At 43.7% G+C, this 17617-nt stretch overlaps 1 protein-coding gene across 3 annotated transcripts in view; it reads left to right on the forward strand.

Annotated features, from left to right (window-relative positions):
* zranb3 (zinc finger, RAN-binding domain containing 3) overlaps nucleotides 1-17617 on the forward strand; it is a 75012-nt gene that overhangs the window by 19762 nt on the left and 37633 nt on the right. For all 3 annotated transcript variants that reach the window (XM_080052757.1, XM_080052758.1, XM_080052759.1), the window contains exons 6-11: nucleotides 2767-2852; nucleotides 4364-4535; nucleotides 8748-8882; nucleotides 12486-12605; nucleotides 16664-16783; nucleotides 17296-17475. In XM_080052757.1, the coding sequence (XP_079908883.1) occupies nucleotides 2767-2852; nucleotides 4364-4535; nucleotides 8748-8882; nucleotides 12486-12605; nucleotides 16664-16783; nucleotides 17296-17475 (813 nt within the window). The remainder of the gene's footprint in view (nucleotides 1-2766; nucleotides 2853-4363; nucleotides 4536-8747; nucleotides 8883-12485; nucleotides 12606-16663; nucleotides 16784-17295; nucleotides 17476-17617) is intronic.

Below are 17617 nucleotides of genomic sequence, written 5' to 3' on the forward strand. Positions count from 1 at the left end.
AATTTTTGTTAATTCTTGCACCCCCTTTGGACAAAAGCGGTAGTGTTTTTTACTATGCCATTGCCAGCTGTAGTTCCTGGGTGAGGGACCCATGACAAAGGCATTAAGAAAAACAATATAAAAATAGCATTCTTTGCACTGATGGTCTCTGGTTTTGCTGTAACATGTCATTTATGATCATCAGAGCAAAAATTAGACATGAGAGATATTTCAGATATTTCAAAGTTCCTCGTTGCACTTTTAAAGCTAGTTAAAAAAGTATTATTATTAATTCCGAGTTCAACATTAAAAAAAACTCTGGTTATCCACTTCATCAGGACATTGTGGGCGTGGCAAATGTTGCTTAATCCTGATTGGTGCGCAGAAAATCATGACGTCATATCTAATCCAGCCGCGTTGAACAGGCAAAAAAAGTTCCATGGAAAAAAAGAGAAACAAAACTTCTCCCGACTTTGGCTTTAAATGAACCTGGCATTCAGCGCCAACCTCATTTTCCTGCTGCCGAAGACAAATGTCTCACAAATATATATTTAAAAATATATTTCCGTAATGCAGCTGTGCACTGGTTTGTTGTGGAAAAAATAATTCAAACTGGGCGAAACAGTGCATTTGTCAGGGGACTATTTTCAGCGGTGGATTAATACACAATTGGTGCTCTAATGAGTATTTACAGCAGCAGGATGGTGTGTGTGTGTGTGTGTGTGTGTGTGTGTGTGTGTGTGTGTGTGTGTGTGTGGGATTGAGTCCGAATAAACTACAACGGGTGTACACTTGGTAATGAAGTAACACCATGCAAAGGCTGAAAAGTCTAAAATCGATGCCCAAGCGTACGCAAAGAGCAAGCTGGCGTGATTTGGTCGACTCTGGGCTTCACCATGTCATTTACTGACATCCAGCTACATAACTAGTTATCCCAAGATTGACGTAAGAGGTTTTTGTGTTGTGCTCCGGCACAGGACTCACATCCCACTGCCGTCTCTAGCTGCCACGACGTCGGCGTGAAGGAAAACTTAATTATTTTTGCAGGAGACCCGACCATGATAATTAACTGATGAAACTCTAAGGCAGCTAATTAATTTTGAAATAGAGTGCAAAGTTACTCCTTTTGAGAACTCTCGAGAAGGTGTGTGTCGTCAAGAAAGTGATAGTGCGTGTGTGTGTGTGTGTGTGTGTGTGTGTGTGTGTGTGTGTGTGTGTGTGTGCGTGCGTGCGTGCGTGCGTGTGTGTGTGTGTGTGTGCGCTCGCGATACATGCCATCCTGTCTTTGCCATTGCCTGTCCGCTCAGTGGTGAGGTTCGTTTTTGAGATATCATCTCTCTCCGTCTCTCTCTCCCTCTCTCTCTGTCTCTCCGTCTCTCTCTCTCTCTCTCTCTCTCTGGCCCCCTAGAATCTGAAAACTGACTATAACATGTTATCATCGGTGGCACACACAGACCTGATAAGGCCTGTCCCCTGCCTGTGTGTGTGTGTGTGTGTGTGTGCGCGCCAGTCTCCTCCGCTGCCACCATTACTCACCGCTGCTCTGACACCGCGTTAGCACACAGCTCAGGGCATGCTGCACCGCTCATGATGTGCCCTCATCATTCCACCCACCTATTATATCAACACTGAGGAGCTTGTGCGTGTGTGCGTGTGTGTGTGCGCATGTCAGAGGTGAAGAAAAAGAAATGCAACGCTCCTCTTCAACAAGCAGCTGAATTTAGAAGTGCTCTCTCCCTCTCTCTCTCTCTGTCTCCTCTCTCTCTCTCTCTCTCTGTCTCTCTCCCACTCTTTCTCTCTTTCACCGTGGCTGCTTATTCGGATGGCCTTGCGCGGTGATTGCCCCCCCCTGGAAGATTGACAGGGATGCATTGTGTTGGCCTACACGACACAGGCATGTACACGCGCACGCACACAAACACATTCCGGGAGTGTTGTTGCACACACACACACACTACACTCTAAACCTCCTTGCCTGTATGAAAATGCGCTTCTTTTTCAACATCGTACGTCCACTGCAGCCTGTAATGGATCAGAATTTTGAAAAATAAAGTAATACAAAGATGTTTCTGGTCTCCTAACTCTCAATATCCAGCAGCGAGGGGGTAGGTTTTCTCTTTATTTCACCTTTTTTTAAATTTAATTTTGGTCTGCCTGTGTCTAAGTTTGACCTGGTTAGCTGTCTTGCTGCTGACACAAATTCCCTAGGACTGGCAAAGTAGGCTAAGGACAACGGAACCTTGAGAAAAAAAACTGCAACACGCCCGGATGCACCTGCATGACTGTACCCTCACTGTGAGCATAAGTCGCTTGAGCACAAAAAAAAGTGTTAGTTAAAAAGAATATGGGTTTTTTGTGCGCTTGCAAAACTTGCCACAAACTTGCTAAAACTTTGAACCTCCGCTGATATGAAGCACCTCAGAGCAATGTTAATGGGAGGATATATATGTCAAGAGATTGAGAAGGATATTACAATTAATATAGGGGATTAATTAGAGAGTGAGACGCCGAGATATTATCACAAACACACGCAGTCTCCCTCGCAGACGCACGTGCACACACAGACAGACACTGACACACACACATACACACACCTGCTGTATCATGTGTGGTTTGGTGCAGAATCGTTGTTGATGGGGGCCTTCTTTTCCCTGTGTGTGTGTGTGTGTGTGTGTGTGTGTGTGTGTGTGTGTGTGTGTGTGTGTGTGTGTGTGTGTGTGTGTGTGTGTGTGTGTGTGTGTGTGTGTGTGTGTGTGTGTGTGTGTGTGTGTGCCTATTTTCTCCCAGCTTTTCATGCAGATTGATGCCCTCTACCCCAAGATGTTGGGCACCTGGAGCGACTACTCCAAGCAATACTGCAATGCCCATTTCAGGTAAGACACACACACACACACACACACACACACACACACACACACAGCTCACATACAACGCTCAGCAAGAAATGTAAAAAAATAAAAATTATCATATTTAATTTGGGTCAGTTCTCATTCATCTTTTATTTATTCATTTTTATCTCAGTGTAATTAGCAGGTAGTTTCAATAGCTCTTACCTGCTCTTCACTTCTTTTCAAGTGTCTGCAGAGATAAGATGGGCTGTTACCTGTGTGTGGATTGGCCGGTGCTGCAGAGTTGAAGGGGGTTTTGTTGTCAGAGCCAGAGCATGCCTGTAGCCAAGCGTTTTAAATGCCAACCGGGCTGCCAGTCGACCGGCGAACCATCCGTCACATGTGCGAACAAACGCATCAAAAGCATTGTTTTGGGTGTCCATCAAAGTGGGCGGCTCGGTTGGGGGGGGGGGGGGGGCGCCATTAATGACAATACTTTGTATATAATAGCACATGAGTGTGGCTGGGGAATGTCTTTTCTGAGCCACATATACGCACATACACACACACACACACATACACACACACACACAGAGGGAAACTGCCTTGTGAGAAAAGTCTTCCTATTGCGATATCTACATAAAAGTGAAGTGCTTGTGGGTAATGGCAGCAGCCCCAATAGATGTAAAAGTTGCCGGTTCAAATCCCCAAACAAGGCCGAAATGTTCTTTTTTAAAAGGGGAGACTCAAGTTTCTCTTCCCTCCGAAGTGTGAAAGCAGAACATTTTTTGGCAGCGGCTTATGAAGTTTGTGCACAGACTTCCAGCCAATGTGGCAGATAACCAGCCTTTTTTTATATGGAGGGGCCAGTTCTATTCTTAAAGTCATTTTGGCTGATGAATTGTGAAAAATTGGCCTGGAAAGTTTAATTTTTTCTCCAATTTTAATTTTTCTAGGATAAATCTGCTGCTGTGGCCCATTAGACAAAATAGTTTCCTGCTTTTGCAAAGTGCCCTAAAGCTAAAAAAATAATAAAATAAATATATCACTGTAGAATAAGTATGTGTGCATAGGGAGTTAGGGCAGACATATCTTTTAAAACGCAGCTCCTTAAGGTTTGGAATAAGAGAATTTTATAAGAAATTTAAGCAGATATGGCAGCCATTTTCCTGGACTATATACCAAGTGACCTTCATGACACCTTTTTTGACTTTATATATTTTTTTGCTTAAAGGCCTACTTCACCGGTTTGAATATGAAGGTGTATTGAATTCTGAGATCCTATGTAGTATAAATGTGCAAAAAAAAAAATTAATCGGTTCATCCTAGCCATATACACCTATATTCATACACCTTCATATTCAAACCGGTGAAGTAGGCCTTTAACATTTACCTTTTTAGTTTAAACAAAGTCTTTTAGAAAGCTGTTAAGTAGAGTACGCCATGTTGGCTGTTTATTTTATTTAGTCTTTTGTTTTTGTGCTCACTCAGTTGTGTTTATAAAAAAGAAAGAAAAAGGCATCTCTCTCATTCTTCTCTCTCTCTCTCTATTCTAGGTACTTTGGGTCTCGCAGGCAGTGGGACAGTCGCGGGGCTTCTAACCTAGAGGAGCTGCACCAGCGGCTTAGCCAGATCATGATACGCCGTCTCAAGGCCGATGTCCTCCCCCAGCTGCCCCCCAAGATACGCCAGCGCATCCCCTTCGACCTGCCAAAGGAGGCCTCAAAGGTGCACCCCACTGCCATGCTATCAAATGTCTGTTTATGTGTTGTTATGGTAAGATGGCCTGGAGGATAGAGGGGACGACCAGTAACTATTAGGTCGCTGGTTCGATCCCCGGCACCGGACAGGAGGGTGTTACTTGTAACACTAGTGGTGGTGGCTGGTATTACACCATTACATCTACGGTGCCCACCATCTCTACCATTGTGTCCTCGAGCAAAGGCACTTCACCCTGAACTGCTCCAGAGGCGCTGTTACTATGGCTGACCTTGCTCTCTGACCCCCTTCCGAAATGTGGTAACTTGAGAGGGGGATACGCGAAAAAGACGAATTTCAATGTGCCTCGTGTAAATTGACTGATAAAGATCATTTAACTGTCCAACGCTGCAAAAAAAACAAAAACACAATACACACTGTACAGTCAGGTGAGACAAAGGAAAACCAGCTGATCTTCACATTGTTGACAATTTTTTTCCTCCTAAAAAAATGACTCCAAAATCAAGCTGGTGTATTAATGGACACGCCACCGATTCACGCTGTTTAGTAAAAATTCAATTGTGCGTACATTCCTCAGCACTGCAGGGAAGGCTTCATTGACATATAGTCTTGTCTCCTGCTCATTACCGGGGGATATCTCTTTGCTGCTGTCCCACTTAAAACGCTTGTCTCTACCACTTTTGTGAAATAGAAAAATCATTTCATGTCATTTAAGAAGTACAAATAGAAAGTACCTCCAATGACATTCTTTAGTCAAATTTCGATTTCTTACTCCCACCTCTGTCATCATGGCATGCCAATTTACTGAGAGGTTTAGGACTGTATCGGCAACTTCTACTGTTCTGTCCCTCAACACAGCAACCCTTTACTCTAGACAGATACCCTGAATAGAATACATACCAACCCTTATATAGACAGGATTGAACGTGTAATGAGAAAATGTTCCAGCCCTTTTGAGTGTGATGTTTGCAGTTAGCACACACAATGGGTGTTGCTCCCATTCGGAACTAACAGTGTGAAAGCTGCCCCGTTGCTGCCTCATAGGTTGAATAACTCTTCTTTTAGCTTAAGCCTGAGGGGTGTGTGTGTCTGTGTGTGTGTGTGCGTGCGCATTTTTGATTGTGCGTGTGTATATGTGTGTGTGTGTGTGTGTGTGTGTGTGTGTGTGTGTGTGGATCCCAGGGTATTTCTAAGAGTAAATATCTTGTTTCAGTGTGTAGGTGTTTTTTTACATCCCTCCCAGCACCCCAAATGTTACGGCTGTTGGTTTTTCTGGCCTCCCACACTGTACTCGGATGCGTGTGCACGTCGAACGGCCCAATGCTAATGTTGCTCTGACCTGGCGTGCTCTGTAGTTAGGTCACCGGTGTCAAGCCTTACGAACGGGCTATTTACCCAACAACCAAACTAGCATCCACGAGAGGCCTTTTGTTATATTTAATACCGTATCAGCAGGAAATGCTGGTCGTAGCAATTTGGAGCGCTAATTACGCTCACCGAGCTTCCATCCCAGGAATGACATAACAACAATACATACGTTTTTCTAGGGAAAAGTGATGATGCGGGATTTTTCTCGTTCCTAAATGTTGATGGACACTTTAATTGGGAAGGGAGAGCTAAAGGATGCAAATTATACGCCCACCGAAACGTATACGTGTGGCGCGCAGGCTGGAAAAGTTCATGTCTTGTTGTCATCCTCTTATCGCAAAACAGCAGCCTCAATGGCGCAGTATTACCCTTTGGGGAAATTAACTGGGGGTTCGTTTGTCTTTGGGCGGAAAAAACACAAAAAAAAAATAGCACACTGCCGGGTGTAGGTGTGTACGGCTTTGACAGGGCTTTTTTTGTTTAGTTTTTTTTATTTCGATGAATGTGCATGGTTTTCAACAGGTATCAGAAGAATAGATGGACATTTGGTTCTCCCGGCTAAGTGGACTGGTGTATAATGGGAAGAGAGTGAAGTGGCCGGTCTTCCAAAGCGACAGCCGTACACAGAAACATGAACAATATGAAACCCTAAAAGACTGGGGGTGGACAATATTTTCCACTAAACAAACCGTGGATATATATATATATATATATATACTGTGTAGGCTACCAGAGACCCCCTTTTCCTCCTATCTCACCCTCTCCCTAATGATGGCTTTTATCTTCCACCGCCAGACACTTTTTATGCCCCACCTGCCCTTTACGTTCTCAGCCTTGGCCTTTTGTCAGTGTTAGTCTACTGGATATCAGGGGTGGAGTGTGCATCCACTCTTGTTTTTTTTCCTCTGCTTGAATGTAAAAAAAGAAAGAAAATGTTTTAATTAGAAATAAACATTGAGAGAGTGTGTGTGTTGTTTTGGCTGAGGGGAAACATTCGAAAGGGAAAAAAAAAACATAAAGGAAACTGCAGCCCCGCGCTCCGGCAATATGATACTATTTATTCACTCAGCCAGCCTTGACGTTGACGAGTTTTTATTTTTTTTTATTTTAAATCCACTGAAATGCTAATTATTTCGCTAAGTGGCGCGATGGCTTTCATGTCTCAACCAGGATGTGTGTTTTTTTTTTCAATGCGGCGGTCCAGAACATGCAGTGGGAACGTGCAGTCATCGAACCTGGAATACAGTATATATATGTGTGTGTGTGTGTGTGTGTGTGTGTGTGTTTGCATTAATAAGGCTCCTCTCCATGTTCTCACCCCTTCCTCCACCTCAACACACTTATCATTGTTTGTGTGTGTGTGTGTGTGTGTGTAATGTGCCCGATCAGGCATTCGCAGAGCCACCTTCTCCCCTCCAGCTTGCCATAGGTTCACAGTTTGTGCGTTGTTTGATATGCAGCGCTTTAAGAAAGTGTTCGTTCCTGTCTGATTTTTACACTTTTTGTTTCCGCAGCCTCTGTGCAGGCAGAACACATTCTGGAGTTGTGAGAAAGAGACACCAAATACCTTCTCACGACAAATTGCTTAAAACGTTGGACAATCTTTCTTTCCTTTTTTCGTATTATATTCACGCTAGAGTTATTGCATGTAAATTGAATCAAACCCCGAGCTTTGCAATTATTCCACACTGCATGCTGCTTTTCCTTTTTCTTTTTCAGATGTCCACATTATGTTGCATGGCAGTGCAGTACATACTATTGGAAAAAAAAACTCTCAAGCCGAGTTTTTAATGATACAGTGACCATAAAGGCATTTTAAAGTGCCCTTGTAAAGCACTTTCAATCGCCTTGTTTCTAAATTGTGCTATATAAATACACTTTCCTTTGCCTATATTGCCTATTGTATTCTATTGGAAGCCCAGCTGTTAATTGACTAAGTTTCACACCCGTCCTGTTTTTATGATAAACAGGGCTAACCTACATGTCGACAGTGAATGCGCGGCCTTTCTTGTTGATGAGTAGGAAGGGAGCGCTGTGCTGCCTATACGCTTGCAGCCTGCTCCCACTGCGCTCTCCACTCTCTCTCCACGCCTTAAATACTTCTCTCCAATCACCTTGAGAGCACGCGCGCCAACCAAGCCCTTTTTTGATTTATTGTACCAGCCCGGCTGCTTCTCCATCTTCGACCCCGGCTTGTCACAAGTGCAGCTATAATTGGGAGATGCTCATGACCCACCTAACACACACACACACACACACGGGGTGGGTGGGGTGGGGGGTTGCTTTCTTGGGAATTCTCAATCTTTCTCTCTATTGTTTTTTTTTTTTATTCTTTCTTTCTTTCTTTCTCTTCCAGGGAAAGTAGGACACCCAGCAGCACCATTAATTGTTTTGCCCTTTATATCTCAGAGAACAGTGGAGGGGAGGAGATACAGTACAGGACGCAGACTCAGCCTGTGTTCCAAAAGCCCTACTAACGTCCTCCTACTCGTACTCATTTTGACGTTGATTTGAGTATGTCCTGGTTTGTGCATGTGAGTTTGTGTAGGCCGAGAAATGCCCAGATGAGTACTTAATTCCGGGAAGATTTTGTATGTGGATCAATAGGTTGCTTTTCCTACTCAACCGCCCCACAATGCATTGCATCTTTTCGAACGACACAGAAGTTTTCTTTTTTAAATTCTTTATTGCTTCTGTATACTTCAGTGTAAACGGTCCGATAAACCTCGGATACACAATCCATCGTTAAGTGGACAGTATGGAGTATGTACATGTTGAGTATGTAGGAGGGAGGGCGTTAGTAGGCCGTTTGGAACGCACACTTACTTTGCGCTGCTCTCCTTTGCTTTGCAGGAGGCCTCGGCCAGCTTGGCAGAGTGGGAGAGGCTGATGAAGGGGCAGGGATCCGGGACTTCTGCCATAGACAACTCCTTCACTCAGGTCATGGGCCTGATCACGCAGATGTACAAGCAAACAGCCATTGCCAAGGTAACAGAAGACCAGGTGGTGATATTCTGTGTGTGTGTGTGTGTGTGTGTCCGTGTGTGTGCGCGTGTTATTCTGCTGTGACATGTTCCTTCATTGGCATAAACACACACACACTGTACTATATTTTGCTTTCAATCCCACTTTTTGCTTCCAAGAGTAGTAAATATATATTAATCCGCGGATTAAAGTAGTCCCCAACAAATGCATTATTTCCTCCTGTTGTGAGTAATGTTTGCGTAAAAACTGCACCGCCCTGCTGTTTTAGTTGCCTTTTTTAAAGAGTGGAATAAAGGAAACTATATATTTCTAAGCATTCTGGTCATTCATGGCACGTCGCAGTAGTTTAGTTGCAAAATGTTGAGGAGTTATATATCTTCTTAAAGCATTTGAACTTAATGCACTCAGACCCCTTTTGCAGCTTATGAGTTGAAGTCAACATCTAACGTAAGCTGCTTTCACCACCGGCCTTGCTCTCCACAGAAAAAAAATTCCGCTCACACTGAGGATAAAAACAGCCTTTTTTCGTCTGACCACCACCACCATGCACTATCAATACAATGTATAATGTACATTCTATTTACATAACAGTAACTCAAACCTGCACATTTTGTTCTTATTGATGTCATTTCAATAAGATAGACAGTCACATAATCAAACTACACATGTTGTCCAGAGCAGGTTTTAAAAAGCTTGGTCAAAAATTTGGCAAAGAGTAGAGAATGTCATTTTTCTATTCAATTTTAACGTTTTAGGAAAATGTGCGAAAATGTTGCTCATGCTCGGGAGACCTCGGGCCAAAGCACTCATGGGGAAAGCGTTTCCATGGTAACAGAGACTAATGGTCGCACAGTGATATAAAAGCACTTAGACAAAGTAGGGGAGTTATATAGCCGTGGTATTATTTAGCAGTTGTGCGTCCAGAACCCCGGCTGTGATTACACCGAGTCTCAAAAGTTACACACCCCACTGAAATAGCATCGCTGTGACCTTGTTGCCATGGAGACTCTGGGCCGTCTCTCAGTTTAAAGTGACGGTTGTTTTTAATGAGAGGATGGGGGGGGCGAGGGGAGGGGGGGGGGGATGGATGAATACAGTGCAGAGAGGGCCAGGGGGGTCAGAGAGCAACTGGTGTCCAGAATCCAACACGCTTTCACATTTTCCTGTTGAGATATTTGCGAGATGTCGATTATAGCTTCCAACCTCTGCTGATCTGACTGATCTTGATGCTGTGTGAAGCCAGGCAGTTCCTCAATCTCCTGCTAGACTTGCGGTTGAGTAAACACACACACACACACACACACACACACACACACACACACACACACACACAAACACACCGGCGGGGTTGACGAAAGACCGGAGATAACCAGCCCAATGCAGTCATGGAGCTTGTGGATCTTTTTCTCTGTTTCTTGCGCTCTGCGTGTTTGTTTGCTGATTGGATTGTGCTGCTCAGTTTAGCCTTAACACCACCGGACCTTTCCTTTCATTACACCCACCAGCAGCTCACAAAAAAAAAAAGCCGATACCCGCCTGCCCAGTCTCATTTCCTCCCCTATTGGCTTTTAAGAGTCAGGCACACTTTCTTTACTTTTGAAAAAAAAATATCCTTTTTTGGATCATGGGGGGGGGGGGGGGCAGGGTGATAGATTCACACTATCTATGTCACCCTGATGAGCGGCCCCTGCCTGCCTGCCTGCCTGCCTTGCCTGTCTGCCTGGCCTGCCAGTCCGATCGGGCGACCGTATAGCTGCCAAACGTAGCTGCCTTTAGGGTATTTTTCATTGCTTTACCCGCCAAGCATCTGCTCCCAATTACCCAGAGAGGGGACAGCTCTGATGCCGGACTTTAAAGCGAGCTATAGAGGCCTGGCTTCAGACAGCAACGAGAAAGTTTGTGTGCACTAATTAAACTCAGAAAGGGAAAGCAGAGACGTCGGTAATGAGAGGGGGGGGAGAGATTCCTTATCGGGCGCGTCAGCTAATTATCAACTATAAGCCTAAACCCGATGGTTTTCTCTCTTCCGCCAGAGCAGGTGTGATTCATGCACAGGGTTGTCATGTTGCTGGGGAGGTGTGTGTGTGTGTGGGAGATTATGGGGGTGGGATTCAAATTCACTCCATGGAAAAAAGGGGGCCTGTCTCCTAAAAAAAAAAAAAAAAAAAAAAAAACGTCTAGTAAGGATTCTCGCTTGACTCAAATCAAACCTCCAAGTATTTCTCGCTAGTTGGGGTGCTATTCTCGGGCTGCCTCTTTTTGGCCCCGGGCCTGTGGAATGAGCCAGTGCAGTAGCTAGTGTGAAAGGTAGCCTATATGACGGTGGAAGGGGCCGTGACAGCCAGGCGTGATGGCCCGGGCTTGTGGCATCGCGAGGGTGAATATGACAGATAAGGGGACACCTGCGGGGAAGCACTTAACTCTCACTGTGGCAAGTTCTGCTGCTTTCTCTTTTAGATTTGTGTTTGCTTCAAGCTGTCAATCAGGCTCGCGAGGCTTCAGCACAGCAAATACAAATTTTGTGACTTAAAACATTGTCACTATTTGACTTTATTGGTAGAATAAAACTAACAGGTGAGGGAAAATAACTTAAAGTATAAAACCAAGCAAATTACTCCAGGATAAAATAGTTTAGAGTTGAACTTCTGCTCACTGCAGTCATTTAGGACCGCAGCTGTCAACCTGTATGGCACTTGTACCTGCACTTTGACAAGTAGCCAGCTTATAATAGGTCCCTTCAGGGGGAGCGAATATGCAATTCCGGAAAAATCTAAAAATTCGGACATACTTGACACTTACACCATACATATTTCATTTAAAAGTTAAACTGGATACATTTAATCTGCTTTACTTTTTTTTTAAATACGTAGGGGAGAACGGGGGAATCTGAGGCATCGGGTAATGTGAGCCACCCCCTGTATCTAGGCAACGGAAAACATTTGTGGTCATGTGAGATATATGTTTTCAAGCCCCTCTCATTTCCCCATGGCCCTGAAAGAGAGGACCTCATGGTGCTGTGGTAAGCATGTTTTTTCATTTTAGCTCGCTTAGAGGGGAGCAAATGTAAAAAGTGGCTCAGATTACCCCGTTCTCCCCTAATTATGTTTTGTTAATTTGGAGATGAATCTACTTGTTTGTGGATCAAGAAGGTGGATTTTCTCGTATCTGACGCGTCCAAAACAAAAGCGCACAGACGGACACCAATCATTGCTCTGAGGTTGTGAGCTATTGATTTGCTCTGGCTATCTGTGGAGCTGACTAATGCGCCCCAGTGGCTCTGTGCACTCTCTCTCTCCCTTCTTTTAAAAAGCCCGGACCCCTGGCATTCAATAGAGGATCGATCAAGCAGAAAAGGGATGCAGCGGTGATTAATTGACTTCCTCACTGATCTCGCCGATTCCTCTGTGTGTGTGTGTGTGTGTGTGTGTGTGTGTGTGTGTGTGTGTGTGTGTGTGTGTGTGTGTGTGTGTGTCGCCGGCCAGTGAAGTGATGGGATTCAGAGGCTCTCTTTCATCTGTGTCTATTTCTGTACTTCTGTCCGTGTGTGTGTGCGCTTGTGTGTGTGTGTGTGTGTGCGTGTGTGCGCGTGCCTGTATGTGTGGCCAGGCGGGGGCCGTGAAGGACTACATTAAGATGATGCTGGAGGCAGAGCATCTGAAGTTCCTGGTTTTCGCCCACCATCTCACCATGCTGCAGGCCTGCACCGAGGCCGTCATCGAGGCAAAGGTAACACTAATACAAACATGTTCCAGTGGTAGTAGGCATTATGTTTTGGGGGATCAATAAAAAAAAAAAATTAAAGGTACAGTGTGTAATAAAGGTGTACTTTGGCACCATCTAGTGGGGAGAGTCTAGATTGCAACGCTCCGTCTCTACCCCTCCCTTTATCAGAATTTACAGAAGCTACGTTGGCCTTCAAGGTAATTAAGCTAGTAACTAAGGATAGCATCATCCCACACAGCCTCAAGAAGATGAAAATGTATTAAGTTATTAATTTAATTATTTATTTTTTAGTACTTATTACTTGTCTTCAAACCAGTGCACTTCCTTCGGACTCCCACACTGTATATAAAACGCATAGAAACATGTCAATGCAACATGGCGGCGCGCCCGGCTTCTATGTAGATATGAAAGGCTCATTCTAAGGTGTGCTGTGAAAAAAAAAAAGACAATACATTTTACTAGGGCTGTCAAGCGATTAAAAAAATGCATCTAATTAATTACAGGCTCTGTGATTAATTACTCAAAATTAATCGCATACTTATATGACACTTGTATGCCTGTTTATAAGCAACTGTAGAGGCTACCGTTTTCGTTTCTCTCGCTCTCTCTCTCTCTCTCTCTCTCTCTCTCTCTCTCTCTCTCTCTCTCAACATCGTCCTGATCATAGCCAAAAATATTGACACACACACACACATACACACACACACACACAGGAGGAAAAAAGAGAGGCATATGCCAGGAAGAGTGAGAGGGGGCGGGTGTCCGTTTGCTGGAGACGATCGCAGCTAGCAAACAAAATTGAGACACGGAGGAAGATTGAGAGATACTGTTTTGAACCTACACTGTTAATTAGGCACCCACTAAATCAATGCACAGACACTGCGGAGAATAACATAAGACGTATTCCTATACCTTCTTGCTTATTTGCCCGGAGCAGCCCATAAAACGTCCATAGAGCCCTCTCTATGCTTCTTTCTTTACTCTTTAATCCCGTGCGGGCCGTGTGCGCAAGCTACAGGTGCAGCTCCGCTATCGTCTCACCCCTTTTGCACCGGGTCAAAGGGCACTACAGAAATGCGATTAATCTGCGTTCATTTTTCTGTGATTAATTCATTCAAATGAACGCGTTAATTTGACAGCCCTACATTTTACACACTGAACCTTTAAAGCTACAGTTTATAAAAGCACAATTAAATCCATGTTAGTCTACTTCTTAGCTCCCCCATGTTTTTTTCCGTCTTTCCATTTCCCCCCCAATGAGAAAAAAACTCATTCTTGGACATCCTTTTTTCGATCTCATCACTGACATTAATGCATGCAGATACAGGATGCATTGAACACCCTCTCTGTCACTGCAGACTTGAAAAGCGATACCGTGCTAATTACACACACACACATCTATTTATGGATATATGTGCACCTGTGTGTGGATGGATTGAGACGTGTGGTACATTGATATTAGCATGATTGAGTGTCACTGTTCATATGCACCGTATGGATTCATCTGTGTATTTAACGTAACCATTGATTAAAGAGGCGTATGGGAAGACCAACCATCCCTGTCACTGCACAAGTAGGAAAAAGAAACTATAAAGTGGATCACAATCTGGGCGACAACAACTCAATCTCTACTTCCTCTCAATTGTGATTCGTCAAAAGGTTAAAGGCCTTAAGCTATCTGCTAATCATATGCTAATCATTACCTAAGAGAGTGTGTTACATATTTCCCCTGATTCTCGAAGAAAAAGTAAACTTTGCTTCCACAGCAAAACCTCCCAAGGCGTGTTTCACAGGTTATCGCAAAGATGTGTCTGTGTGTGTGTGTGTGTGTGTGTGTGTGTGTGTGTGAGTGTGTGAGTGTGTGTGCGTGTGTCAGTCAGGAGGGGTCGAGGTAGGTGTCGGTTGAATGTAAATGCAGCGGTTGCGAACGTGCGATAACATGTTCCCTTTTTTTTGCGAGACACTCCCTCGCTCTCTGCCGCTTTTTTCGCACCCACCAATTAACAGACACGGGCTATAAATAAGCAACGGTGTGATGAGGGGGGGGGGGGGAGAGACAAGCGGCTGCACTTTCCCAACCTGATGACGTTATTGCCCATTTCCTGCTCCCACACTTCTGCCCCTATCTCTCACATGGTGTTGGAACCGGTTCAAAGCGGTCTGTTTAATAAAGTTTGGAGTTTTTTAAAAACTTTGAAGAAGCAGCAGGTTGATTTCTGGATCTCTTGAGATGTTCCCTGCGTTCCAAATCGCATACTCTTTTCTTTTCTACATACTACATCTGACCATAAAAATAATCTAGTTAGGATGCAGTAGGCATACTATTGGGATATACTTTTACTTATTTATTTCATCATAACATCGCGCCTTGATCTTGCCTCTTACTTTTATATCCGTCCCATCCCCGGTTGTTTTTATATGGAGGCTCAGTTGACGTGACGTCTCTTCCGGTGCACACTGGATTGCGGGTCAGAATCGCCCAAATACGATGCTGATTTAACACTAAAAATCTTGGCCGGATGTAGTAGACATCCGGCTATTTCTAACCATGCTAAATCTGGCCACAAGAATCGGGACATTCTAAATCTTTTTTCTACCATACTAAATAATAGATAGTAGATTGGAACCATGATTAGAACACAACAAGAAACATAACTAGAGATTATTATACATTTCTTTGTTGGTGGTGATGCTATGTCTAAAGTAAGGAAGTCTTAAGCAACACAGCAATTCTAATTTTAAAAGTGCAACAAGTGTTTTATCTTAACTGCTTTCAACTGTTCAAATGCAGAAGAACATCAGAACTTCACTTTTGAAGTGCGAAATTCGAATATGAATGTGTGCTACATCACATAGCTATGGTATTAAAATTAAAATTAATTTAATAATTAAACTAATAAAAAAATAATTATGCATTTATAAACAATAAAATTAAAATCCGATAAAAAAAATTCCACTCACACTTGGTAGCTGCACTTTACAAGCTCCAGTCTCCCACTGTCTCTGCCTCTAATGGACCTCAATCAAAGGAGTGCATTCACCACAGGGCATTAGCTGTCTCGGTGAACAAGTTCAAGTTCTTGTTTGACATGCGCTCGGCCGCCCGCTCTCTTTGTTCGCTGCAACGACATGTTACAAGAGTGTTATTGTGTCGCTACTATTGCTTCAGTTTTTCTTTCAAAGGAGCCATTTCATTCGCATTAATTCATCTCAGCTCCCATTGCTTCTCATTCACACACCTGCCATTGAAACATCTACAGTGTAGGCTGGATGAAAGGCCTTTTAATGATCAAGCGCAAACCTGCTCCGGCCTTTTTCACAGGCGGACAATGCTGTGCCCGCGCATATTGTGCATTCAAGCCCCTTTTAGGTCATTTGCTGACATTGTGTCTCCCCCAGTCCTTGGCAGGTACATCTGTGATACATAGCATGCTGGAAGTAAGATGAATTTTAAAAGCAAGGCTGTGTAATGTTTAAACATAGAAAATAACACATTCTTACAAATAAAAAGTTGAATTCCTAAAATAATATCAATTTGTTAAGGGAATTGTTGGCAAAGGCCGATGATCAAAGGGTTGGAGGTTCGATCCCCACCCTGCCACCTGTGTCATAGTTGTTGTGTCCTTGGGCAAGACACTTCACCCACCTTGCCTCGTGTGAATGTCGATAGTTAGCCTGCTATCGGTGTATGAATGTGTGTGTGAATGGTAACGTGTAAATGGGAACAGGTCTCCCTTGCAAAAGAGTCTTCGCACTCAATGGGATATACCTGTATAAATAAAGGTTAAAAAAAAAAAAGGGGTTAGTTATTTACACCAAAAGATGAAACCGAACATTAGCATACTTTTAGAGTCGTATCTCTGTCAACAATGCAACATTAGAAATATTTATTTGATTCACTGTTGATATTAAAAATAAGTAAATAAATGTTCAGTGCCGCTTTAAATCTATTTTAAAATGTTTCTGTGCTGCATGCGCTCCCATCCTTTTCAATTTGTCATCTGCCATTAAATTGACATTTCTTTCCCCCCAAAAAAATGTAACATTCTGTTTTGTTGCAGGCTGGTTATATTCGTATCGACGGCAGTGTTCCTTCCTCCGAACGAATCCAGCTGGTGCACAAGTTCCAGAGTGACCCGCAGACTCGAGTGGCCGTCCTCAGCATCCAGGCAGCCGGTCAGGTACACACACACACACACAACAGACACACACACACACACACACACACACACACACACAGATACAAATACTTCTCTAACTGAATGAAAACTCTGAGCACACTGTCTTGGGAACACATTGCCTGAGGACTTGATCTACTGTAGTGCTACGCTGTGTAACGCAACTATAAATAGGCCAAACCTAAGCCATTCAGTGTGCATATTACAAAGAAAGGATCGTTGGTTATATTGAATCATAATCAAGGTTGGTGCAAATGCCGTAAAATCTGTTCTACCTTTTTTTTAATAACACACTTAATGAACTCCTTGACATCAATTACCCGCGGGAAAGTTCCGCGTTTTCCAATCAAAGGAAGAAGTGGCTGCTCGGAGCACTTATATGCCAATTAGCTACTGATAAACTGCTATTAAAAATGATTTCATTAGATTCAATTTCATGTGACGTGGGCTCGAGTGGGCTCTTATTTTCTTGTGTGTGTTGTGTTAGTTTATGTGTTCTTGTCATATACCCCCAGGGTTTGACCTTGACCGCTGCCAGCCATGTAGTGTTCGCGGAGCTCTACTGGAACCCCGGCCACATCAAGCAGGCCGAGGACAGGGCCCACCGCATCGGGCAGACGACATCCGTCAACGTGCATTACCTCATCGCCAAGGGAACCTTCGACACCGTCATGTGGTCCATGCTCAATCGCAAGGTACCTTTTTTTATATGTAAACCATTCATTCCAACAGTGAAGCATTTTGCAGGACATTTAATCAAGGATGACAGAAACTGGAACTCTCTTTAGTTTTCATTCATTTTCTCTCTTACGCATGACACTTGGTCACATATCATCA

Source organism: Ammodytes marinus (assembly GCF_949987685.1).
Source record: "Ammodytes marinus genome assembly, chromosome: 24".
In the NCBI taxonomy this organism is placed as follows: domain Eukaryota; kingdom Metazoa; phylum Chordata; class Actinopteri; order Uranoscopiformes; family Ammodytidae; genus Ammodytes; species Ammodytes marinus.